The sequence below is a fragment of the Oryx dammah genome, unplaced genomic scaffold (genome assembly GCF_014754425.2).
Source record: "Oryx dammah isolate SB20612 unplaced genomic scaffold, SCBI_Odam_1.1 HiC_scaffold_22, whole genome shotgun sequence".
Taxonomy (NCBI): Eukaryota; Metazoa; Chordata; class Mammalia; order Artiodactyla; family Bovidae; genus Oryx; species Oryx dammah.
Window position 1 is genome coordinate 54,216,387 of NW_024070206.1, and position 23,282 is coordinate 54,239,668.

Here is a 23,282-nt window from a genome sequence, read left to right on the forward strand (position 1 = left end):
TGGAAACAGGCTTACCTGGGAGCCCGGCGAGGACCAGCTCAGACAGCCACCATGCCTACCATTTCAGGGTCTTTTCCAATGCCTACAATAGTCACATCTATTATAAATTCAGAAGAGTCTGTCAGAAAGTTCTGGGTTAATAAATCCCTAAAAAATATATTTTGTCTACAACTTCAAACTCTTTCAAAATCCAAATAAGCTGGAAAAAAACAGAGTGAAGTTTAGCAGAAACTAAGGTCAAATAAAGAAATGAAATTTATTCCTCTTCCTTAACAGTCTCATAGTCCAACTCAGGAGCACAGAGTCCAGAGTCAGTGAACTCTGCAAGCCATTAGAGGCAAGATTTAGAACCTAGAGCAGCTACTCCTCGACACTACCCATGTCGACTCATACCTCACAAAAGAAAGATCAGGGAAGAGTCTCTTGGGTGTGGGCCCATGATTTCCTAGTGAAAACTTCTTCAGTCTTCATTTACAAATTCCATCCTCCACGTCTATTGACTAGTAATTACACATCATTAACACAGAATTGGAAGGACTGATGCTGAAGTTGAAGCTTCAATACTTTGACCACCTGATGCAAAGAGCTGACTCACTGGAAAAGACCCTGATGCTGAAAAAGACTGAAGGCAGGAGGAGAAGGAGATGACAGAGGACGAGATGGTTGGATGGCATCACTGACTCGATGGACATGAGTTTGAGCAAGCTCTGGGAGTTGGTGATAGACAGGGAAGCCTAGTGTGCTGCAGTCCATGGGGTCCCAAAGAGTCAGACACAATTGAGCGACTGAACTGAACTGAATACAGAATATGCACAACAAGAAAAGTTTAAAAAGAAGATATACTTTTTGAAAGATGTATATGTAAACAAAGCTCATGAGAATTTTCTCCCCAAACATTCCAATGGATCTTCTGAGAGCTCAGGTTTCTTTTGATTAGCAATCACTAAATCTCAAATGTTAAGTGTTGATGAAGAAACCAAGAAGCAATCCAGCTAGAAAACTGGAAAATGAAATGGACATAGTTCCTATTAGAACACACAGGAATATCGACATGCACAGTATGGGTCAAGAACACTTACTAAGCATACTCTGGAAAGATACTTTGACATCTCTAAGCAGAGGTATCATGATCCTCAATTCAAGTAATTTCTAATGTAAGGGTCTGGGTCATTGCAAATAGATGCAGTTATTCAATAACTTGAGGATATCACCTTTCCCGCTATAAAAGTCTGAGAAATTAAAGCTGCTTAATGGTTCAATGTCAGGGAATCATTTGAAGTTATATATTCATGAAGATGATGAGATCTGACCGAAACTCTAAAGGAAACAAGGTAACTGTGGTGAGAATGAGTAAATGGGTTAGGAAGAGGAGAGAGTAGGAAGGTGTGAGTGACTGTGGAGGTGGTGACAAGCACAGGCTGACATTCTCCTCTGACCAACAACATCTTTCCGCTTCGCCAGGCTACGTGTGCCCGGCCGAGTGGTAGGGGACCTGAGGCCCATGACCAAACTTGTACATGAGCTTGGATCCACATAGGTGCAGGGAAGGGGTTACCTTTTTCTAATTTATATGCCATTTGTAATTTGTCTATCAAACTGTGGGCTCCCATTTGTGGGCCAAAGACCCAGAATGTAACAGTGGCAGTTCATCTGAGAGCTCCCTCGCTGCTGCCCTGACTGTTGCAACCAGCTCTTAGCTAATTCCCTTTGTCTCCAGTGTCTCTTTCTTATTCTATACTATTTATCCTTAAATACTACCTTGTGCCACCTGTGATAAAACATTGAGAGTAACTTTCATTGCTCTTATACAACATCCAGAATTTCACCAAGCTATCATTCAATTGAGATTACCTCGTGTATTAACCCATAACTCAGAATCTCAGCACCAACCTAGTCATTTGATTGCAATCACCTACTCTGTCCATGGGGATTCTCCAGGCAAGAATACTGAAGTGGGTAGCCATTCCCTTATCTGGGGGATCTCCCCAACCCAGGGATTGAATCCCGGTCTCCTGCATCGCAGGCAGGTTCTTTACCATCTGAGCCACCAGCAAAGCCCAACACACACAACTCCTCCTTTCCCACACGTTCTGTGTAAGTCCCCAGATTCTGTTTTAACTCTTTCTTCTGCTCTGATCATCAAAGTCTTATTTGAAACTTAATGGTTCAGCTAAATACCCTCATTAGTGGGAAAAGATTGGAGAAGGATACTTCTTAGCAGAGTTAGAAACAGGTCTTCTCCAGAAACTTTCTGAGAGGACTGCTCTCATGTCTTTGATCCTCCTTCTTTTTATTTTTTTCTATTTTATTTTTTTATTTGTTTATTTTTTATACTTTACAATATTGTATTGGTTTTGCCATACATCAACATGAATCTGCCATGGGTGTACACGTGTTCCTAAAACAACTGTAGTCAGAATGCTATTTAGTTAATATTAGAAGACCTCAAAAATCCTTCTGATGAAAGTTAAAATACTTTTCCCATGACTAGTGAAAATCCAGAGGATATTAAGGGTCCAAAATAATTTTGGTCATTGTAAGTATACCTGCATTTTCCCTTGTTCCTGGCCCTTGGTCTCGACAGGTTTCAAATTCAGAAATCTCAGTCTGGATCCATTTTAGACTACTTACCAGGTCTTGAGTACAAAGAAGGGGAAACAAACATTTCATTCAGCAGAGAAAATGCTTCTGCCACTTTCTGCCTCTGTTCAAAATAAGTCAAGGCCTGGATATACAATGTATCAGTTGACATTGTATCATCTATTTGGTGGCCTCTCAGTACCTGGTACTTGTCTGAAGATGAATGCAAGTGGGCAAAATCAGGGGAAAAGGCATGTGTGTGTGTGTGTGTGTGCATATATGTGCATGTGTGTGCATGTACATGTGTGCGTACAAGCATGTACATGCGTGTAAAATACAAGAGTCATGAAAATCTCTTTTGGATTCCATAAGAGAAGTTGATGGGAGCTCACAAAAGGATGCCCAGCAGTTTACAAAATCTGTGCCACCATCACCTTTCCCTTGACAGTTGAAATAAATTAGATCACCTCCACATCTCATACCTGTCTCTCTGCTTTCATCCCTACATTGATTTTTGACCAAACAGCCCTAGGACTTGAAATACTCAAATCATATCAAAGAAACACAAGTGATCTATTTTTGCTTTCCATCTGATTTTTTTTAACCTTCAATCTTTACTTATAGTTATTTTGAAAAGAGATTAAACCAAAATATTGAGTCAACAGCTATCATCTTCTTCAATTATAATGTTTTACTAATGGGCCCAGTTGATATTCTTTTTTTTTTTTTTTTAGTTTTTTGAATACTGAGTTTTTTTTTAATTTATTTATTTTTTATATTACTTTACAATTCTGTATTGGTTTTGCCATACATTGACATGAATCCACCACGGGTGTACATGCCCTGTCAATTTAATGTCAAAAATCCATTTTTCAAGTATTCAAAACACTTGAACCCTAACTATACTGATCATTACATTCAGTCATTTTCAACACTGTATGTGGCTTATTTACAGAGAAAATAAATAGCTTTGTGCAAGGAATTTAGCCATATTTGGATAAGTGAAAGACATTTTTATTAATTATTTAGAGTTAAATAACTATACCTGCTAAGAATCCATTTTTCTCTAGGATTTCAGATGTTTATAATAACTTTCTCAACATATAATGGGCAAGATCTTATTTCAGATGTGTTTGAAAATGGTTATGACATTTTCTGAATACAACATTCTCTTACCTTGGGCTCTGAGAGAAGATTTGTTGTTGTTGTGTTATTGTTTAGTCGTTAAGTCATATTCAATTCTTTGCCACCCCATGGACTGTAGCCTGCCAGGCTCCTTTGTTCATGGGATTTTCCAGGCAAGTGTACCGGAGTGAGTGGTCATTTCCTTCTCGAGGGGATCTTCCCCACCCAGGGACTGAACCTGCCTCTCCTGCATTGGGAGGTGGGTTCTTTATAACTGAGACACCAGAGAAGCCTTAATGATTGCTTTTATTCTTTCTTTCTCTGGCCAGGTGTTAAAAACACTTCTATAATGCAAGAGTATTTCTTTAATGCAAGAAGTATTTTCTCTATATGTATGAAGGAATGGGAGTCAACATTTAAAATGAAGAACCTCTGTTAATTTTTCTCCCCTGAATATTTCCTCCCTCCTCAACATTCTATTAACCCTCTAGTTCACTTGAGAAGCAAAGAAAGCTTTGATGCCGTCCAAGGTGATCAGATACTGACAACTGCTAACCTCTGGCCAAGAGCATCCTTTGCACACACAGCTGCCAGGGCGCAGCTGCGGAGGCTGCTGTACACATGAAACCTCCTCTTCTTCCCAAAGCAGGAAGGCACTCCAGGCGGCAGCGTGAGCAGCGTGTATGCAGGGCAGCCACGTCCTAGGAAGCCTCGGCTCAAAAGTCAACACACAGGCCGAAGCACAGGAGGTGGCTGGTAGCACATGAAGGTAATGGAGAAAGAGAGATGGGTGGATGGAGAGAAGGAAGGAAGGAGGAAAGGAGGGAAGGAAAGCAGAAAGGAAGGAGAAGAGGGAGGAAAGTAGAGAGTGAAAATACAGTGAAATAAAATTTCTGTCATCAGTAAATATACATTATTTTCTCTGACAGGTTCCTCTTGCCCAGAGGCAGAAGGGGGAGTCTGAGATGGCCTTCCTCCCGCTAGGCTATAACTCAGGCCTCTGGACTGACTTCTACACAGGTCCGTACAGGTCTCTCTGTATTTGCACTTCAGCAGGTGCACTTTTTCTTACTCTCACACAGGTTTTAGGGCTTCATTATGACAAAGCAGACAAATGACTAATACTAAATAAGCACTGGGACTTGAGCCGGCTCAGGTGAGAAGCCCTGAAGGTCAGTTTCAAAGCTTCAAGGACAGTCTGTTCCTGCTCCCAGGTCTGAAAACAAGTGAGGGAACCAAAGCTCTGATCTGGCAAAGGAGCAAGCATGTTACCACACATGTATTACATTCTACTCAATGCTGATTCAGCAAACGCCAATCGAACAACTTCCTGTCATTGCTGAGGAGCCACGAGGATGGTAAAACCCAGTCACCACCATCAGCAAGTTTGAACAGAATTGAAAAGTTAGAAATTATATAGCTGAGGGGATTCCCTGGTGGCTCAGTGGTAAAGAGTCCGCCTGCCAATGCAGGAGACACAGGTTCAATGCCTAGTCCAGAAAGATCCCGCATGCCAAGGAGCAACTAAGCCCGGGCACCACAGCCATTGAGCTGTGCTCTAGATAGAACCCAGAGGCCACAACCACTGAAGCCCCCGCACCCTGGAGCACGTGTTCCACACTAGAGAAACCCTCGTGATGAGAAGCTGGTGCGCCACAACTAGAAACGCTCGCTGCCACTCAAGGAAAGCCTGTGCAGCAACAAAGACCCAGCACAGCCAGAAATAAAATGATTAAATTAATAAAAAAAATTTTTAAGACATTTTTAAAAAAAGAAATTATATAGTCAAAACGTATTGGGTGTTGATACCACATATTTTTCAGATGCACTGAATTTTTAAAAAGTTTTTGGAATATGACAGATCCAAAAAAAATCTGTGATTGACGGATCAGCAAGATAAAGAATAACATTCAGTAACTGACAACTTACCAAATTCAATCATTAAAGGTATTTTGTATAAGAAAGTCATGAGAAAGACAAAACAAACTGACCCACAGCATCAGGCTTTCCCCATTTTTGACACGTGGAGACAGGCGCCACCCACTCACCATCAGTTACGGTCAATCTCATCACAAAGGTTTCTTTTTCACCAGTGCTGGCTTTGAAGCCACAGCGGTAGAGTCCTGAATCAGAGCCTATAACATTAGGCATGGTGACAAAGGCCTTTTTCATGTCTTTGCTGCAGTTGCTCAGTATCTGTCTTGGGTACTTGGATGTGTAACTTCTTCCTTGGGACACATTGCAGCTTATTAAGAGGTCAATCTGCTGGGGCTGGATCTTTTCCCATGACACTTCTTCTAACAGACGGTTCTCTCGAGGCTCGCAGGTGAACGTGATGTTTTTTCCAGGTTCTGAGACCATCTGGCTATTTGGTGGCCCAGCATCCTCAAAATTGTCTGAAAAGAACAAGCAAGTGATTACATTTTGGTCCTCAAGTTCTTGGATATGAGGGTGGAGATATCCAGAAAGCTCTATGAAAATGATGACTAATGATGTTATTTAACATAGTTTCACTGAGTGTAAATGATACCTTTACAACACATTTTTTTATAAGAAAAGGATTTCTGAAAGAGGCTGGAACATAAATAGAAAAGAGGATGTGGTTGTTCACACATATTCAAGATTTCCTTGGTTAACCATATAATAGGAAACATAACTGAACCCCCTGGAGTTTTTCTTGGTAGTGACCATATCAAAAGGCTCAATTTCACAAGACTGCTCTGTGGTGATGCTAGGCTGGTGACTCAAACACTTTAAGTGTTTGAGTATCAAATATACAGATTGTAACCTTACTGATTAAGATTTTAATGGTCATTAAAGAGAATGCAAATCATTTTCACAGAATATATACATAAACTCATCTTTCAGATATACAAGTTGTCTTATGCATAGATAGAGCAATAACCCACATGTGATGTGAATTCCTGGAAACCAAGAAGCTCTCTATTACTTTCCCACCTCCCTATCACCATAGCTGGCATACCCAGCACACAGTGCTCAGGAAATCATTACCAACTATCTAAGTCAGTAGTTCTTATAGTGTGGTCTGAGGACCCTAGGGAGTTCCCGCTCTGAAACCTGCAATAACAAACTTATTTTCACAGTTATATTAAGATTTAACTTACCTTCTTAAATCTTATTTTACAAGAATATATATATTCTTTAGAAATTCACTCATCATAGAGGAATATACTGATGTTTTCAGAGGCTCTGATGGCTAATGGGATATGTACTTATAAACCAGACATGGAACAATAGACTGGTTCAAAATTGGGAAAGGAGTATGTCAAGGCTGTATACTGTCACCCTGCTAATTTAACTTATATGCAGAGTACATCATGTGAAATACCAAGCTGGATGATTCACAAGCTGGAATCAAGATTGCCAGGAGAATTATCAATATGGCATTTCACATGATGCACTCTGCATAGAAGTTATTTAAAAGTATATCATAGAGCCTCTTGATAAGGGTGAAAGAGGAGAGTGAAAAAGCTGGCTTAAAACTCAACATTCAAAAAACTAAGATCATGGTATCTGGTCCCATCACTGCATGGCAAATAGAAGGGGGAGATGTGGACACATGGACAGATTTTATTTTCTTGTGCTCCAAAATTACTGCAACCATGAAATTAAAAGACACTTGCTTCTTCTAAGGAAAGCTATGACAAACGTAGACAATGTATTAAGAAGCAGAGACATCACTTTGCCAACAAAGATCCGTCTAGTCTAAGCTATGGCTTTTCCAGTAGTCATGTAAGGATGTGAGAGTTGGACCATAAAGAAGGCTGAGCACTGAGGAATTGATGCTTCCAATTTGTGGTGCTAGATAAGATTCTTGAGACTCCCTTGGACTATAGGGAAATCAAGCTTATCAATCCTAAAGGAAATCAACCCTGAATATTCATTGGAAGGATTGATACTGAAGCTAAAGCTCCAAAACTTTGCCCACCTGATGCAAAGAACTGGCTCATTGGGAAAAACCCTGATGCCTGGAAAGACTAAGGCAGGAGGAGAAGGGGGCAGCAGAGGATGAGATGGTTGGATAGTATCACTGACTCAATGGACATGAGTTTGAGCAGATTCCAGGAGATAGTGAAGGACAGGGAATCCTGGCGTGCTGCAGTCCATGAGGTCTCAAAGAGTTGGACACAACTAAGTGACTGAACAACAACAACAATTTGTAAGTTCTGCTCTTTTCAGTTTTACACCATTTTAATATCTAATATAGTAAATATTGATAGTTATAAGCTACATTAACAAAAGACTCTTTGGAGTCCCTGATAATTTTAAGAGAATAAAGGGAACAAATAATTCTAAAATTTATATGGAACCACAGAGCCAAAACAATCTTGGAAAAGAACAAAGCTGGAGGCATCACACTTAATGATTTCAAACTATTCTATAAAGCTACAGTAATTAAGAATGTGATACATAAAGACATAAATACAGACATATTTCTAAAGAAGACATACACACGGCCAACAGACACATGAAAAGACGCTGAACATCAACAACCATCAGGGAAATGCAAATCAAAACCACAATGACATAGCTCCTTACACTTGCCAGAATGGCTATTATAAAACAGACAAGTAATAATCAGTATTGGTGAGGATGAAGACAGACGGAAGTCCTTGTGCACCATTGGTGGGAACATAATAAATTGGTATGACCTTTGGAAATAGTACAGAGGTTCCTCAAAAAATTAAAAATGTAACTACAACATGATTCAGCAACCTCACTTTTGGGTATTTATCCAAAGAAAATGAAAGCACTTATTTGAAAAAAATACATGCACCCCTAAATTCACTGCGGCATTATTTTCAACAGCCAAGATTATGGAAGCAACTTAAGTGCCCATCAACAGATGAATGGATAAAGAAGATGAGGTATATACACACAATGGAATATACTCAGCCATAAGAAGAATAATGAAATCTTGCTCTTTGCAATATCATGGATAGACCTAGAAGGTATCATGCTAAGTGAAATAAGTTAGAGAAAGATGAATACTATATGAAAAACAAATGAACAAACAAACCAGAAGCAAACTTATAGATACAGAGAACAAACTGGCAGTTGCTAGTGGGGAAGAAGACAGGGGGTTAGGTGAAACAAGGGAAAGGGATTAAGAGGCACAAAATTCCAGTTATAAAATAAACAAACAACAGGTATGTAATGTACAGCATGGAGACTATAGTGAAAGTGAAGTCGCTCAGTCGTGTCCGACTCTTTGTGACCCCATGGACTGTAGCCTATCAGGCTCCTCTGTCCATGGGATTTTCCAGGCAATAGTACTGGAGTGGATTGCCATTTCCTTCTCCAGCGGATCTTCCGGACCCAGGGACGGAACCCAGGTCTCCCACATTGTAGACAGATGCTTTACCGTCTGAGCCACCATGGAGACTATAGATAATAATATTGTACTGGGAATTCCCTGGTAATCCAGGAGCTAGGACTGGACTCAGCAGTTTCAGTGCTGTGGGCCTAAGTTTAATCCCTGGTTGTAAACGAAGATCCTGCAAGCCACTCAGTGCAGCCAAATAATAATAATATTGTACTAACTTTGTATGGAGACAGATGAACAAGACTTATCCTGGTGATCAGTTCATAATGTACATAAACATTAAACCACTGTGTTGTACACTTGAAACTAATATTACATGCAAAATATACTTCCAATAAAGAAAAAAAGAGTAGAAATGAGAGGACAGAAAAGGAGAAAGGGCACCTCTCTTGAAAAAACAATTTGTTATAAAATACAATAAGACATGCCATCTGTGTTAAACTACAATACTCTGTCTATGCAGGTCTCATGTCTGCTGAAAACTAGCTTCCTCCTCAGCGAGTGGATCCATGTGACAAGATGCTGTTGGAAAGAGAAACCACAGCCCTGCAGTTTACAATCCGCAGCCATACAACAATTCCCAGAGCTCACACTCCAGACGGAAAACACTTCCTCTCCAAGCAAGACGACCCGACACCAGGGGAAAAAAAGAAAGGGAGAACATGCGTGAGAAGAAAATAAAAGCTTAAAGGAAACAAGGAGAACTGAAATTCAGACAGGGGGGAGGAAGGTATGAGAAAAGAGAAGGAAACATGGGCCAGTATAAATAAAAGGCTCCACCAGAGAGGGGGCCCTGTGTTGGGAGAAATGAAAGAACAGAAACACAATTTTAACAAAAGAGCAACAAAAACTTTCTGCAAGCCGTGCTGGACCCTAGGAAGTAAGAGGCCCGCATGCTCTTGCCGCGGTTTTGCCGTCTGTCGTCAGGGCCAAAGCCCCGGTTTGTTTTTCTTTGTTTTCTTCTGTGGGTCTCGCTAGGGGTCTCGGGTGGACAGACCCCTCAGGGAGCAGGCACAGGGAGGTTGTCACAGCACAGGCCCTGTGTAAGGACCTGACCCACCTATCACTAGACACAAACTGGACTGAAGGCCAAGGCCCCCATCGCAGAGGCAGGCCACTCGGCAGCACAGACTCGCCCCCATTAACCTCTGCCGATGAACCAAATGGCTGACTGGTGTCCCGTGAGAATCCAGACCCCGAGGAGGGCTGCAGAGCCTGCCTTGCCCGCAGGCTTGCTGGAGCCCAGGCCACCTGGTCCCCCTGCTCAGCACATGTAAAGCGACATGGAACGACCCTGAAAGCAACAACCAGAGAGACCCCACAAGCCCGAGACGACCCAGCATCTGGACGTGCTTGGAACTGGAAAGGGAATCTGGAGGGATCAAAATGACATCATTAAAAGGGAAGGAAGCGTTTGATTAAAAATAGACACAAAAAATAATAAAAACTGATAATTTTATATATATATTAGTTACATATTGATCTGTAGTGCACACGTAGAATAGTCTGTGTTGTCTTTTGTTTGAAAGACTAGTTTTTACAACAGTTTATGGTTCACAACAAAATTGAGAGGAAGATACTTCCCTGCCTTTGTGTGTGTGTGTGTGTGTACACACACACAGCCTCCCTCATTAGCAACATCACACACAGAATGATAACATCTTTTACCAAGGCTGAACCCACAATGACACATGATAATCACGCAAAATCCATCATTTACCTTAGAGTTAACTCTTGGTGTTGCACATTCTACGGTTTGGACAAATGTGTAAAGACATGTATCTATCATTACCATGCCATGTAGTTTCCCTGTTCTAAAACCCTCCATGTGCTTCTAATAACCCCTCAGTCCTGGAAACCACTGAGCTGTTTAGTGTCTCATAGTTTTACCTTTTCTAGAGTGCCATACACTTGGAATCCTACATCTGTAGTCTTTTCCCAGGGCTTTCCTCATGGCTCAAATGGTAAAGAATCTGCCCACAGTGCAAGAGACCTGGGTTCCATCCCAGGGTTGGGAAGATCCCCTGGAGAAGGAAATGGCACCCCACTCCAGTATTCTTTCCTGGAGAATCCCATTGACAGAGGAGCCTGGCAGGCTCCAGTCCATGGGGCAGCAAGAGTCAGGCACAACTGAGCGACTAACACTTTCACTTTTTCTTTCACTTAGTAATATCAATTGAAGTTTCCCCTGTGCCTTTGCATGGTTTGATAGCTCATTTCTTTTAGTACTAAATAATATATCGTCATCAGGATGTACCACAGTGCCATTCACCTAGTGAAGGACATCTTAGTTTATTCTAAGTTTGGGAACTTAGGAATAAAGCTGCTATAAACAACCGTGTGCAGGTTTTCACATGGATATAAGCTTTCAGTTCCTTTGGGCAAACATCAAGAAGCAAGACTGTTGGACTGAATGGCAAGAGTACGTTTAGTTGTGTAAGGACTGACCATCTTCCACAGTGGCTGCACCATTGTGCATGGAAACCAGCAATGAATGAGAATTCCTGAGTGAATGAGCTCCCCTTTCCGGCCAGCATTGGGTATGCTCAGTGTTCTGGCTTTTGGCCATTCTAATAGGTTTGTCGGTGTGTTGCTTTCATATGTTTTTTTTTTTTTTAATTCTTGAATAACATGATGAAATCCTCTGCATTTTGTATGTGTTTTCTCTGGCAGGGTAATGGATCATTTCTAAAAATTACGTCAGTGCTTCACTGCCGTTTCCAAGCACCATTCAGTCCCTGGGCACCACCCACATTTCTGGATGCTGCTGGGCATCCCACCGCTGCCTGCCCACCATCACATGCCAGCCACTCACCATCCTCCCCCACAGTTCTCACTGGTTCTGCCTGCAATGTGAGCAGCTCTGCCACAAAAAACACCAACTTCACAAAACCCTGAGTTTTGTTTTACTTCAAACTTCATAAACCCAGACCTTCATTTACCATTCTATCCTTAGGACCTAGAACAGTGCTTGGCATAGACTAAAACTCAACTGATACTTTTCTAGCAACAACAACAACAAAATTTGCAGTTTCACTTGGCAGACAATATGTAATGTGTATCTGTTGATAATATTAAGAAATGTGCTTAGTATCACATTTAGAATGCCTAAATGAATTAATAGGGCTTCCCAGATTGCTCAGTGGTAAAGAATCTGCCAGCCAATGCAGGAGACGAAGATGTGATCCCTGAGTGGAGAAGATCCCCTGGAGAAGGAAATCGCACCCCACTCCAGTATTCTTGCCTTGATAATCCCATGGATAGAGGATCCTGGTGGGCTACAGTCCATGGGGTGGCAAGTTGGGCACAACTTAGCAACTAAACAACAACAACAAAATGAATTAATGTTTCCCAGCAACCATTATCCATGTTGACAAATTCACAACAAAGGCACTGGAGTCGCCACAACGCTACCCTGGAAGTAGCAGCCTTGCCCAAATGATCAAACCTGACTGTGATCAAGCCTCTTAATCTAAGGACTAATTTGCAGAACTATGAAGGGCAGAAAGACATGCCACTTGACACCCTGGCCAACACTCCAGGGGAAGACAGGAAACAGAACTCCTCGGCACTGAGCAAGGTCTCCCCCAGCCCTGAAAGCCTGCTTTGCACACTAACCCTTTGCTTCCCCATCCATTCCGAATTCTGCAGGGCATCCGCTGCTCCAGACTCCGCCTGCTCAGTTCCGATGTGAGCTTCAGCGTGGGAGCACCAGGCCCCACGCTGCTCAAGTCACCCACACTCTTGATCCTCAGAACTGAACGCTCACCCTCCTGGAAATGACTTGGCTTTGCTGACCCCACATTTTCCTGCTTTCCCCCTCTCCTTCCTCACCTGCCCTGGTCTCCTTCCCTCTTTCTTTACTGGTCTTTTAAAACACCGTTGTCCTCCCGGGATTCCACTGCTCTCCCCTCTGCACTCACCATCCCTGGGTCATCCCACCCACCCTCCCGAGAAAGGCCACTCCCGTAACCCCTGGTCGGTCAGACCTCTCCCCAGGGCAGAGCCTGAGACAACACCTTCTCCTGCTGAGGTTTCCAACAGGCTAAAAATTCAACAGCCAGAATGGCCTGAAGCTTTCTGCAAGAGCACTGCATTTTTAAAATATTTTATTTTTAATTGGAAGATAATTGATTTACAATATGGTATTGGTTTCTGCCATACACTTATGTGTACGACCTATGGATCAGCCATAGGTATACACATGTCCTCTCCCTTTTGAACCTCCCTCCCACCTCCCTCCCCATCCCACCCCTCAGGTTGTCACAGAGCACCAAGCTGAGCTCCCTGTGTCAGACAGAAGAGTGCCACCTTTACACCAGCTAATGAGAAGTGAGCAGAGCAGAAGCCTTGTGTACTCCCAACTGCACCGCAACTATGTATGTGCTCAGTTGAGAACTTCTCTAAAACCTCGCCAATAGAAAGTGTCCCCTACAAACGCAAGATAAAATGTTGACTGCATGGGACTGTGGAAGTACTCTTAAGTGACCTGAGATAAAATTCTCAAAAATAAGCAAGCAGGGACTTGTGGGCCGGTGACTAAGGTGCCATGCTTCCAATGCAGGAGGTACAGGTTTGATCCCTGGTCAGGGAACTAAGATTTCACATGCCATGCAGTGAGGTCAAACTAAATTTTTTACTTATAAAATTTTTAAAAAGAAAAACAAGCAATCACTAAGAGAACACATCTTAAAAGTTTTCAGCAGAGGAAAATTTTAAATTCTGTATATACATAGGGTGATGATTTTACAGTATGCACAAGTATCAAATCATTATGCTGCACATCTGAAGCTAACATAATGCTATATGCCAACTGTATCTCAATAGTTAACTAATTAAAGCAGTGTAAAAGGCAAGAAAAAGAAACAGAATCTCAAGGACTCCCCTGGTGGTCCAGTGATCAAGAATCTATGCTTCCAGTGCAGGGAGCATTGGTTTGATTCCCGGTCGGGGAACTAAGATCCCACATGGCATGCAGTGTGGTCAAATGTCCATCAGTAGATGAATGGATAAGAAAGCTGTGGTACATATACACAATGGAGTATTACTCAGCCATTAAAAAGAATACATTTGAATCAGTTCTGATGAGATGGATGAAACTGGAGCCGATTATACAGAGTGAAGTGAGCCAGAAAGAAAAACACCAATACAGTATACTAACACATATATATGGAATTTAGGAAGATGGCAATGATGACCCTGTATGCAGGACAGCAAAAAAGACACAGATGTGTATAGCGGACTTTTGGACTCAGAGAGAGAGGGAGAGGGTGTGATGATTTGGGAGAATGGCATTGAAACATGTATAATATCATGTAAGAATCGAAATGCCAGTCTATGTCTGATGCAGGATATGACACGCTTGGGGCTGACGCGCGGGGATAACCCAGAGAGATGTTGTGGGGAGGGGGGTGGGAGGGGGGTTCATGTTTGGGAACGCATGTACACCTGTGGTGGATTCATGTCAATCTATGCCAAAACCAATATAGAATTGTAAAGTAAAAATTAAAAATAAATAAATAAATTTTAAAAAAAAAGTAAATCTAAAAAAAATAAAAAATAAAAAAATAAATAAATAAATAAACCATTCTGTACAGATTAAAAAAAAATTGAAAATAAAGAAATAAATAGGGGCGGTTCTAACATGGCAGAGGAATAGGACAGGGAGACCACTTTCTCCCCCACAAATTCACCAAAAGAACATTTAAACGCTGAGTAAATTCCACAAAACAACTTCTGAATGCCAACAGAGGACATCAGGCACCCAGAAAAGCAGCCCATTGTTTTCGAAAGGAGGTAGGAAAAAACATAAAAGGTAAAAAGAGAGACAAAAGAGGTAGGGATGGAGCTCTGTCCCAGGAAGGGAGTCTTAAAAAAGAGAGGTTTCCAAACACCAGGAAACCCACTCTTACTGCCGAGTCTGTGGTAAGCCTTGGAATCACAGAGGGCAACATAACCGGGAGGAAAAATAAGTAAATAATTAAAACCCACAGATTACGTGCCCAACGGTAACTCCTCCAGCAGAGAAACAGCGCAGACGTCTGCACCCACCACTAGCAAGCGGGGGCTGGGCAGGGAGGCACGGGCTGCATTGCTTAGAGTAAGGACCGGGCCTGAAGGCCCCAAGGGAAATCTGAGGGAACTAACTTGGGGTAGCAAACCAGACTGTGGGATAGTTACCACGTGAAAAGCCCTAACCTAAGACACCGCCAGGCCCACTCACAGAACAAAGGACTGAGCAGAGCTAGCGCGGCCCATCCCCCTGCCCGGTGACAGGCAGTCGAGGGCAGCCAGAGCCAGAAGGGGGCAATTGCAGCCCAAGAGAGGCATTATCTACCAAACTGCAAGCAGGCTTCATTGCTAACCAAGACTTCTTGGGATTCTGGACAGTCAACATCCGCCTGAGAAGGTGCACCGGTTGTACACCCAGAAAACCAAGCAGCATGGATGGGGGAGGCGATAAGTCTCAGCGACGGTGCTCCCCAAACGCCTGGTTACCTGAGCTGCTCGGACTTGGGAAGGTCGCAAAACACAGGCCCAACTGAGTCTGCACCTCTGAGGACTACCGAATTCCTGAGCGTCTTAGACCTGGGAAGTGCATACAACACAGGGCAGGCCTCAGACAGTTCCAAGGGGAGCAACCTAGAGCCTAAGCAGTGTAGACAGGGAAAGCACACACGCCGTGAGCCAGGGCAAACCCAGTGTAGCCGAGACACTGCAAGTACGTGCCAGTGTTATTCATTTGCAGCATCCCTCCCTCCCCACAGCACGACTGAACAAGTGAGCCTAAAAAAGTGTCCACCACCGCCCCCTTGTGTCAGGGTGGAAATTAGACACTGAAGAGACCAGCAAACAGAAGCTAAAACAGAGGGAACCGCCTTGGAAGTGACAGGTGCAATAGATTAAAACCCTGTAGTTAGTACCGACTACATAGGAAGGGGCCTATAGCTCTCGAGAAATATAAGCCAGATCAAGGAACTATCTGAAAATGAACTGACCCCACACTGCCCACAACAACACCAGAGAAAGTCCTAGATATATTTTTACTATTTGTACAATCATTCCTTAATTTTTTTATTTTTTTTTAATTTTTAAGTCCTCTATTACTCCTTTTTCATTTTTATAACCTAATATTACTTTGCAAAAAAAAGAGACCCTATTTTTTAAAGCAAACTTCATATATATATATTTTATAATTCTTGTGACTTTGTTTTCTTTTTTTTTCTTTAATACTGTATTTTTGAAAATCCAACTTCTACTCTAGATTTTTAATCTTTGCTTTTTGGTATTTGTTATCAATTTTGTACCTTTAAGAACCCAATCTTATTACCCATTTTTACTTGGGAGCGAGATCACTGGCCTGATTGCTCTCTCCCTCTTTGAACTCTCCTTTTTCTCCACCAGGTAACCTCCATCTCCTCCCTCCCCCTTCTCTTCTCTACCCAACTCTGTGAATCTCTTTATGTGTTCCACACTGTGGAGAACACTTAGGGAACTGATTACTGGCTGGATCTGTCTCTCTCCTTTTGATTCCCCTCTTTATCCTCCTGGCCACCTCTGTCTCCTTCCTCCCTCTTCTCTTCTCTGTATAACTCCATGAACATCTCTGAGCGGACCAGACTGTGGAGAGCACACAGGGAAGTGATTACTGGCTAGCTTGCTGTCTCCCCTTTTGATTCCCCCTCTTCTCCTCCTGGTCGCATCTATCACCTTCCTCCCTCTTCTCTTCTCCATGTAACTCTGCGTACCTCTCTGGGTGTCCCTCACTGTGGAGAAACTTTTTGTCATTAACCTAGGTGTTTTATCATCGGTGCTGTATAGATGGAGAAGTCTTGAGGCTACTGTAAAAATAAGACTGAAAACCAGAAGCAGGAGGCTTAAGTCCAAATCCTGAGAACACAGAGAACTCCTGACTCCAAGGAACGTTAATCGACAGGAGCTCATCAAACACCTCCATACCTACACTGAAACCAAGCACCACCCAAGGGCCAACAAGTTCCAGAGCAAGACATACCATGCAAATTCTCCAGCAACACAAGAACATAGCCCTGAGCTTCAATATGCAGGCTGCCCAAAGTCACTCCAAACCCACTGACATCTTGTAACTCATTACTGGACACTTCATTGCACTCCAGAGAGAAGATATCCAGCTCCACCCACCAGAACACTGACACAAGCTTCCCTAACCAGGAAACCTTGACAAGCCACTGATACAACCCCACCCAAAGCAAGGAACCTCCACAATAAAGAGAACTCCACAAACTGCCAGAATACAGAAAGGCCACCCCAAACGCAGCAATATAACCAAGATGAAGAGGCAGAGGACTACCCAACAGGTAAAGGAACAGGATAAATGTCCACCAAACCAAACAAAAGAGGAAGAGATAGAGAATCTACCTGATAAAGAATTCTGCATAATGATAGTAAAAATGATCCAAAATCTTGAAAACAAAATGGAATCACAGATAAACAGCCTGGAGACAAGGATTGAGAAGATCCAAGACAGGTTTAACAAGGACCTAGAAGAAATAAAAAAGTCAGTATATAATGAATAATGCAATAAATGATATCAAAAACACTCTAGAGGGAACCAATAGAGAATAACAGAGGCAGAAGATAGGATTAATGAAGTAGAAGATAGAATGGTAGAAATAAATGAATCAGAGAGGAAAAAAGAAAATGAATTAAAAGATATGAGGACAATCTCAGAGACCTCTGGCACAATGTTAAACACCCAACATTCGAGTAATAGGAGTCCCAGAAGAAGAAGACAAAAAGAAAGTCCATGAGAAAATACTTGAGGAGATAATAGTTGAAAACTTCCCTAAAATGGGGAAGGAAATAATCACCCAAGTCCAAGAAACCCAGAGAGTCCCAAACAGGATAAACCCAAGGCAAACACCCCAAGACATATATTAATCAAATTAACAAAGATCAAACACAAAGAACAAATATTAAAAGTAGCAAGGGAAAAACAACAAATAACACACAAGGGGATTCCCATAAGGATAACAGCTGATCTTTCAATAGAAACTCTTCAGGCCAGGAGGGAATGGTAGGACATACTTAAAGTGATGAAAGAAAATAACCTACAGCTCAGATTACTGTACCCAGCAAGGATCTCATTCAAATATGAAGAAGAAATTGAAAGCTTTACAGACAAGCAAAAGCTGAGAGAATTCAGCACCACCAAACCAGCTCTCCAACAAATGCTAAAGGATCCTCTCTAGACAGGAAACACAAAAAGAGTGTATAAACTCGAACCCAAAACAATAAATGGCAACATCATCATACTTATCAATAATTACCTTAAACATAAATGGGTTGAATGCCCCAACCAAAACACAAAGACTGGCTGAATGGATACAAAAACAAGACCCCTATATATGTTGTCTACAAGAGACCCACCTCAAAACAAGGGATGCATACAGACTGAAAATGAAGGGCTGGAAAAAGATATTCCATGCAAATAGAGACCAAAAGAAAGTAGGAGTAGCAATACTCATATCAGATAAAATAGACTTTAAAACAAAGGGTGTGAAAAGAGACAAAGAAGGACACTACATAATGATCAAAGGATCAATCCAAGAAGAAGATATAACAATTATAAATATATATGCACCCAACATAGGAGCACCGCACTATGAAAGACAAATGCTAATAAGTATGAAAGGGGAAATTAACAATAACAATAATAGTGGGAGACTTTAATGCCCCACTCACACCTATGGATAGATCAACTAAACAGAAAATTAACAAGGACACACAAATTTTAATGATACAATAGACTAGTTAGACCTAATTGATATCTATAGGACATTGTACCCCAAAACAATGAATTTCACCTTTTTCTCAAGTGCACATGGAACCTTCTCCAGGATAGATCACATCCTGGGCCATAAATCTAGCACTGGTAAATTCAAAAAATTCAAATCATTCCAAGCATCTTTTCTGACCACAATACAGTAAGATTAGATCTCAATTACAGGAGAAACACTATTAAAAATTCCAGCATATGGAGGCTGAACAACACGCTGCTGAATAACCAACAAATCACAGAAGAAATCAAAAAAGAAATCAAAATATGCATAGAAATGAATGAAAATGAAAACATAAAAACCCAAAATCTGTGGGACACTGTAAAAGCAGTGCTAAGGGGAAGGTTTGTGGCAATACTGGCATACCTCAAGAAACAAGAAAAAAGTCAAATAAATAACTTAACTCTACACCTAAAGCAACTAGAAAAGGAAGAAATGAAGAACCCCAGGGTTAGTAGAAGGAAAGACATCTTAAAAATTAGGGCAGAAATAAATGCAAAAGAAACAAAAGAGACCATAGCAAAAATCAACAAAGCAAAAAACTGGTTCTTTGAAAGGATAAACAAAATTGACAAACCATTAGCCAGACTCATCAAGAAACAAAAGGAGAAAAATGAAATCAATAAAATTAGAAATGAAAATGGAGAGATCACAACAGACAACACAGAAATACAAAGGATCATAAGAGACTACTATCAGCAATTATATGCCAATAAAATGGACAACATGGAAGAAATAGACAAATTCTTAGAAAAGTACAACTTTTCAAAACTGAACCAGGAAGAAATAGAAAATCTTAACAGACCCATCACAAGCACGGAAATTGAAACTGTAATCAGAAATCTTCCAACAAACAAAAGCCCAGGTCCAGATGGCTTCACAGCTGAATTCTACCAAAAATTTTGAGAAGAGTTAACACCTATCCTACTCAAACTCTTCCAGCAAATTGCAGAGGAAGGTAAACTTCCAAACTCATTCTATGAGGCCACCATCACCCTAATCCCAAAACCTGACAAAGATGCCACAAAAAAAGAAAACTACAGGCCAATATCACTGGTGAACATAGATGCAAAACTCCTTAACAACATTCTAGCAATCAGAATCCAACAACACATTAAAAAGATCATACATCATGACCAAGTGGGCTTTATCCCAGGGATGCAAGTATTCTTCAATATCCCCAAATCAATCAATGTAATACACCACATTAACAAATTGAAAAATAAAAGCCATATGATCATCTCAATAGATGCAGAGAAAGCCTTTGACAAAATTCAACATCCGTTTATGATAAAAACTCTCCAGAAAGCAGGAATAGAAGGAACATACCTCAACATAATAAAAGTTACATATGACAAACCCACAGCAAACATTATCCTCAATGGTGAAAAATTGAAACCATTTCCCCTAAAGTCAGGAACAAGACAAGGGTGCCCACTTTCACCACTACTATTCAACATAGTTTTGGAAGTTTTGGCCATAGCAAAAAAAGAAATACAAGGAATCCAAATTGGAAAAGAAGAAGTAAAACTCTCACTGTTTGCAGATGACATGATCCTATACATAGAAAACCCTAAAGACTCCACCAGAAAATTACTAGAGCTAATCAATGAATATAGTAAAGTTGCAGGATATAAAATCAACACACAGAAATCCCTTGCATTCCTATAACTAATAATGAAAAAATAGATTAAGGAAACAATTCCATTCACCATTGCAATTAAAAGAATAAAATACTTAGGAATATATCTACCTAAAGAAACAAAAGACCTATATATAGAAAACTATAAAACACTGGTGAAAGAAATCAAAGAGGACACTAATAGATGGAGAAATATACCATGTTCATGGATTGGAAAATCAATATAGTGAAAATGAGTATACTACCCAAAGCAATCTATAGATTCAATGCAATCCCTATCAAGCTACCAATGGTATTTTTCACAGAGCGAGAACAAATAATTTTGCAATTTGTATGGAAATACAAAAAACCTTGACTAGCCAAAGCAATCTTGAGAAAGAAGAATGGAACTGGAGGAATCAACCTGCCTGACTTCAGGCTCTACTACAAAGCCACAGTCATCAAGACAGTATGGTACTGGCACAGAGACAGAAATATAGATCAATGGAACAAAATAGAAAGCCCAGAGGTAAATCCACACACCTATGGACACCTTATCTTCGACAAAGGAGGCAAGAATATACAATGGATTAAAGACAATCTCTTTGACAAGTGGTGCTGGGAAAACTGGTCAACCACTTGAAAAAGAATGAAACTAAATCACTTTCTAACACCATACACAAAAATAAATTCAAAGTGGATTAAAGATGTAAATGTAAGACCAGAAACTATAAAACTCCTAGAGGAGAACATAGGCAAAACACTCTCCAACATAAATCACAGCAGGATCCTCTATGATCCACCTCCCAGAAGACTGGAAATAAAAGCAAAAATAAACAAATGGGATCTAATTAAAATTAAAAGCTTCTGCACAACAAAGGAAACTATAAGCAAGGTGAAAAGACAGCCTTCAGAATGGGAGAAAATAATAGCAAATGAAGCAACAGACAAAGGATTAATCTCAAAAATATATAAGCAACTCCTGCAGCTCAATTCCAGAAAAATAAATGACCCAATCAAAAAATGGGCCAAAGAACTAAACAGACATTTCTCCAAAGAATACATACAGATGGTTAACAAACACATGAAAAGATGCTCAACATCACTCATTATCAGAGAAATGCAAATCAAAACCACAATGAGGTACCATTTCACGCCAGTCAGAATGGCTGCTATCCAAAAGTCTACAAGCAATAAATGCTGGAGAGGGTGTGGAGAAAAGGGAACCCTCTTACACTGTTGGTGGAAATGCAAACTAGTACAGCCACTATGGAGAACAGGGTGGAGATTCCTTAAAAAACTGGAAATAGAACTGCCCTATGACCCAGCAATCCCACTGCTGGGCATACAGACTGAGGAAACCAGAATTGAAAGAGACACATGTACCCCAATGTTCATCACAGCACTGTTTATAATAGCCAGGACATGGAAGCAACCTAGTTGTCCATCAGCAGATGAATGGATAAGAAAGCTGTGGTACATATACACAATGGAGTATTACTCAGCCATTAAAAAGAATACATTTGAATCAGTTCTAATGAGATGGACGAAACTGGAGCTGATTGTACAGAGTGAAGTAAGCCAGAAAGAAAAACACCAATACAGTATACTAACACATATATATGGAATTTAGAAAGATGGTAATGATAACCCTGTATGCGAGACAGCAAAAGAGACACAGATGTATAGAACAGTCTTTCGAACTCTGTGGGAATGGGCAAGGGTGGGATGATTTGGGAGAATGGCATTGAAACATGTATATTATCATATGTGAAACGAATCACCAGTCCAGGTTCGATGCATGATACAGGATGCTCGGGGCTGGTGCACTGGGATGACCCACAGGGATAGTATGGGGAGGGAGGTGGGAGGGGGTTCAGGATGGGGAAGACGTGTACACCAGTGGTGGATTCATGCTGATGTATGGCAAAACCAATACAATATTGTAAAGTAATTAGCCTCCAATTAAAATAAATAAATTTATATTTTAAAAAAGAAATAAAATTAAAAAGAGCTTCCTTAAAAAAAAAAAAAAAGAAAAGAAATAGAAACCCAAATTCCTGATCACAAGCAGGCAGTAAGATTCAGAAAGGGGAGCAGTGGCCACTGAAGGGCTCCCAGAGTGGGCGGGTGGGGGGCGGCAGAGGCAGCAGGTGGGAGGAAGAGCTCAGACCCAAAGGCTGAATTGGCCACAGGTGACTTTGCCTCCCACCAGCTCTGCCTGGTCAGACATGGAGCCACGCTGAACCGAGTCCAGCAGCTTCGAGCAGAACAGAACTAGAGCACCCTCAGGAAGCCATATAGACCATATGCTCTGATCACCTGCAAACTCTTATTGTGTCATCATTTCAAATGTAGAAAGCACTGCAAGGAGTAACAGCATTTCTCCAGAAACCTGGACTTCTCCCACCCAGGTGATGTCTGGGGTGTTGTGGGTTGAATTGTGTGCCCCCCAAAATCCCTGTGCTGAAGTCCTACCCCCCAGCAGCTCAGAATATGACCTTGTTTGGATACACAGTGGTCGCAGGAGCATCAGGTTAGGTGAGCTTGAGCTGAAGGACGGTGGGCCCTGATCCAGCAGGACAGGTATCCTTGTAAACGAGGGAACTCAGGACACAGACAGGCACACAGAGAGACTGTCTGTGACGATGCAGGCAGAGATCGGGGTGATGCATCCATAAGCCAAGGAACGCCAAGGCTGCCCAGAGAGCACAGAAGCTGGCAGACATAATGCAACAGCCCCTCCTTGAAGCATTCAGTTCAGTTCAGTTCAGTCGCTCAGTCGTGTCCG

The 23,282-nt window shown here is 41.4% G+C and overlaps 1 protein-coding gene across 3 annotated transcripts in view; it reads right to left on the reverse strand.

Annotated features, from left to right (window-relative positions):
- CD226 (CD226 molecule) overlaps positions 1-23,282 on the reverse strand; it is a 90,823-nt gene that overhangs the window by 24,295 nt on the left and 43,246 nt on the right. For 2 of the 3 annotated variants that reach the window (XM_040264345.1, XM_040264344.1), the window contains exon 1: positions 5,754-6,137. In XM_040264345.1, coding sequence (XP_040120279.1) covers positions 5,754-6,066 — 313 coding nt within the window. In that variant the 5' untranslated portion in view covers positions 6,067-6,137. Of the gene's footprint in view, positions 1-5,753; positions 6,138-23,282 lie in introns of those variants that run through there. The other variant, XM_040264346.1, reaches the window with a different exon arrangement.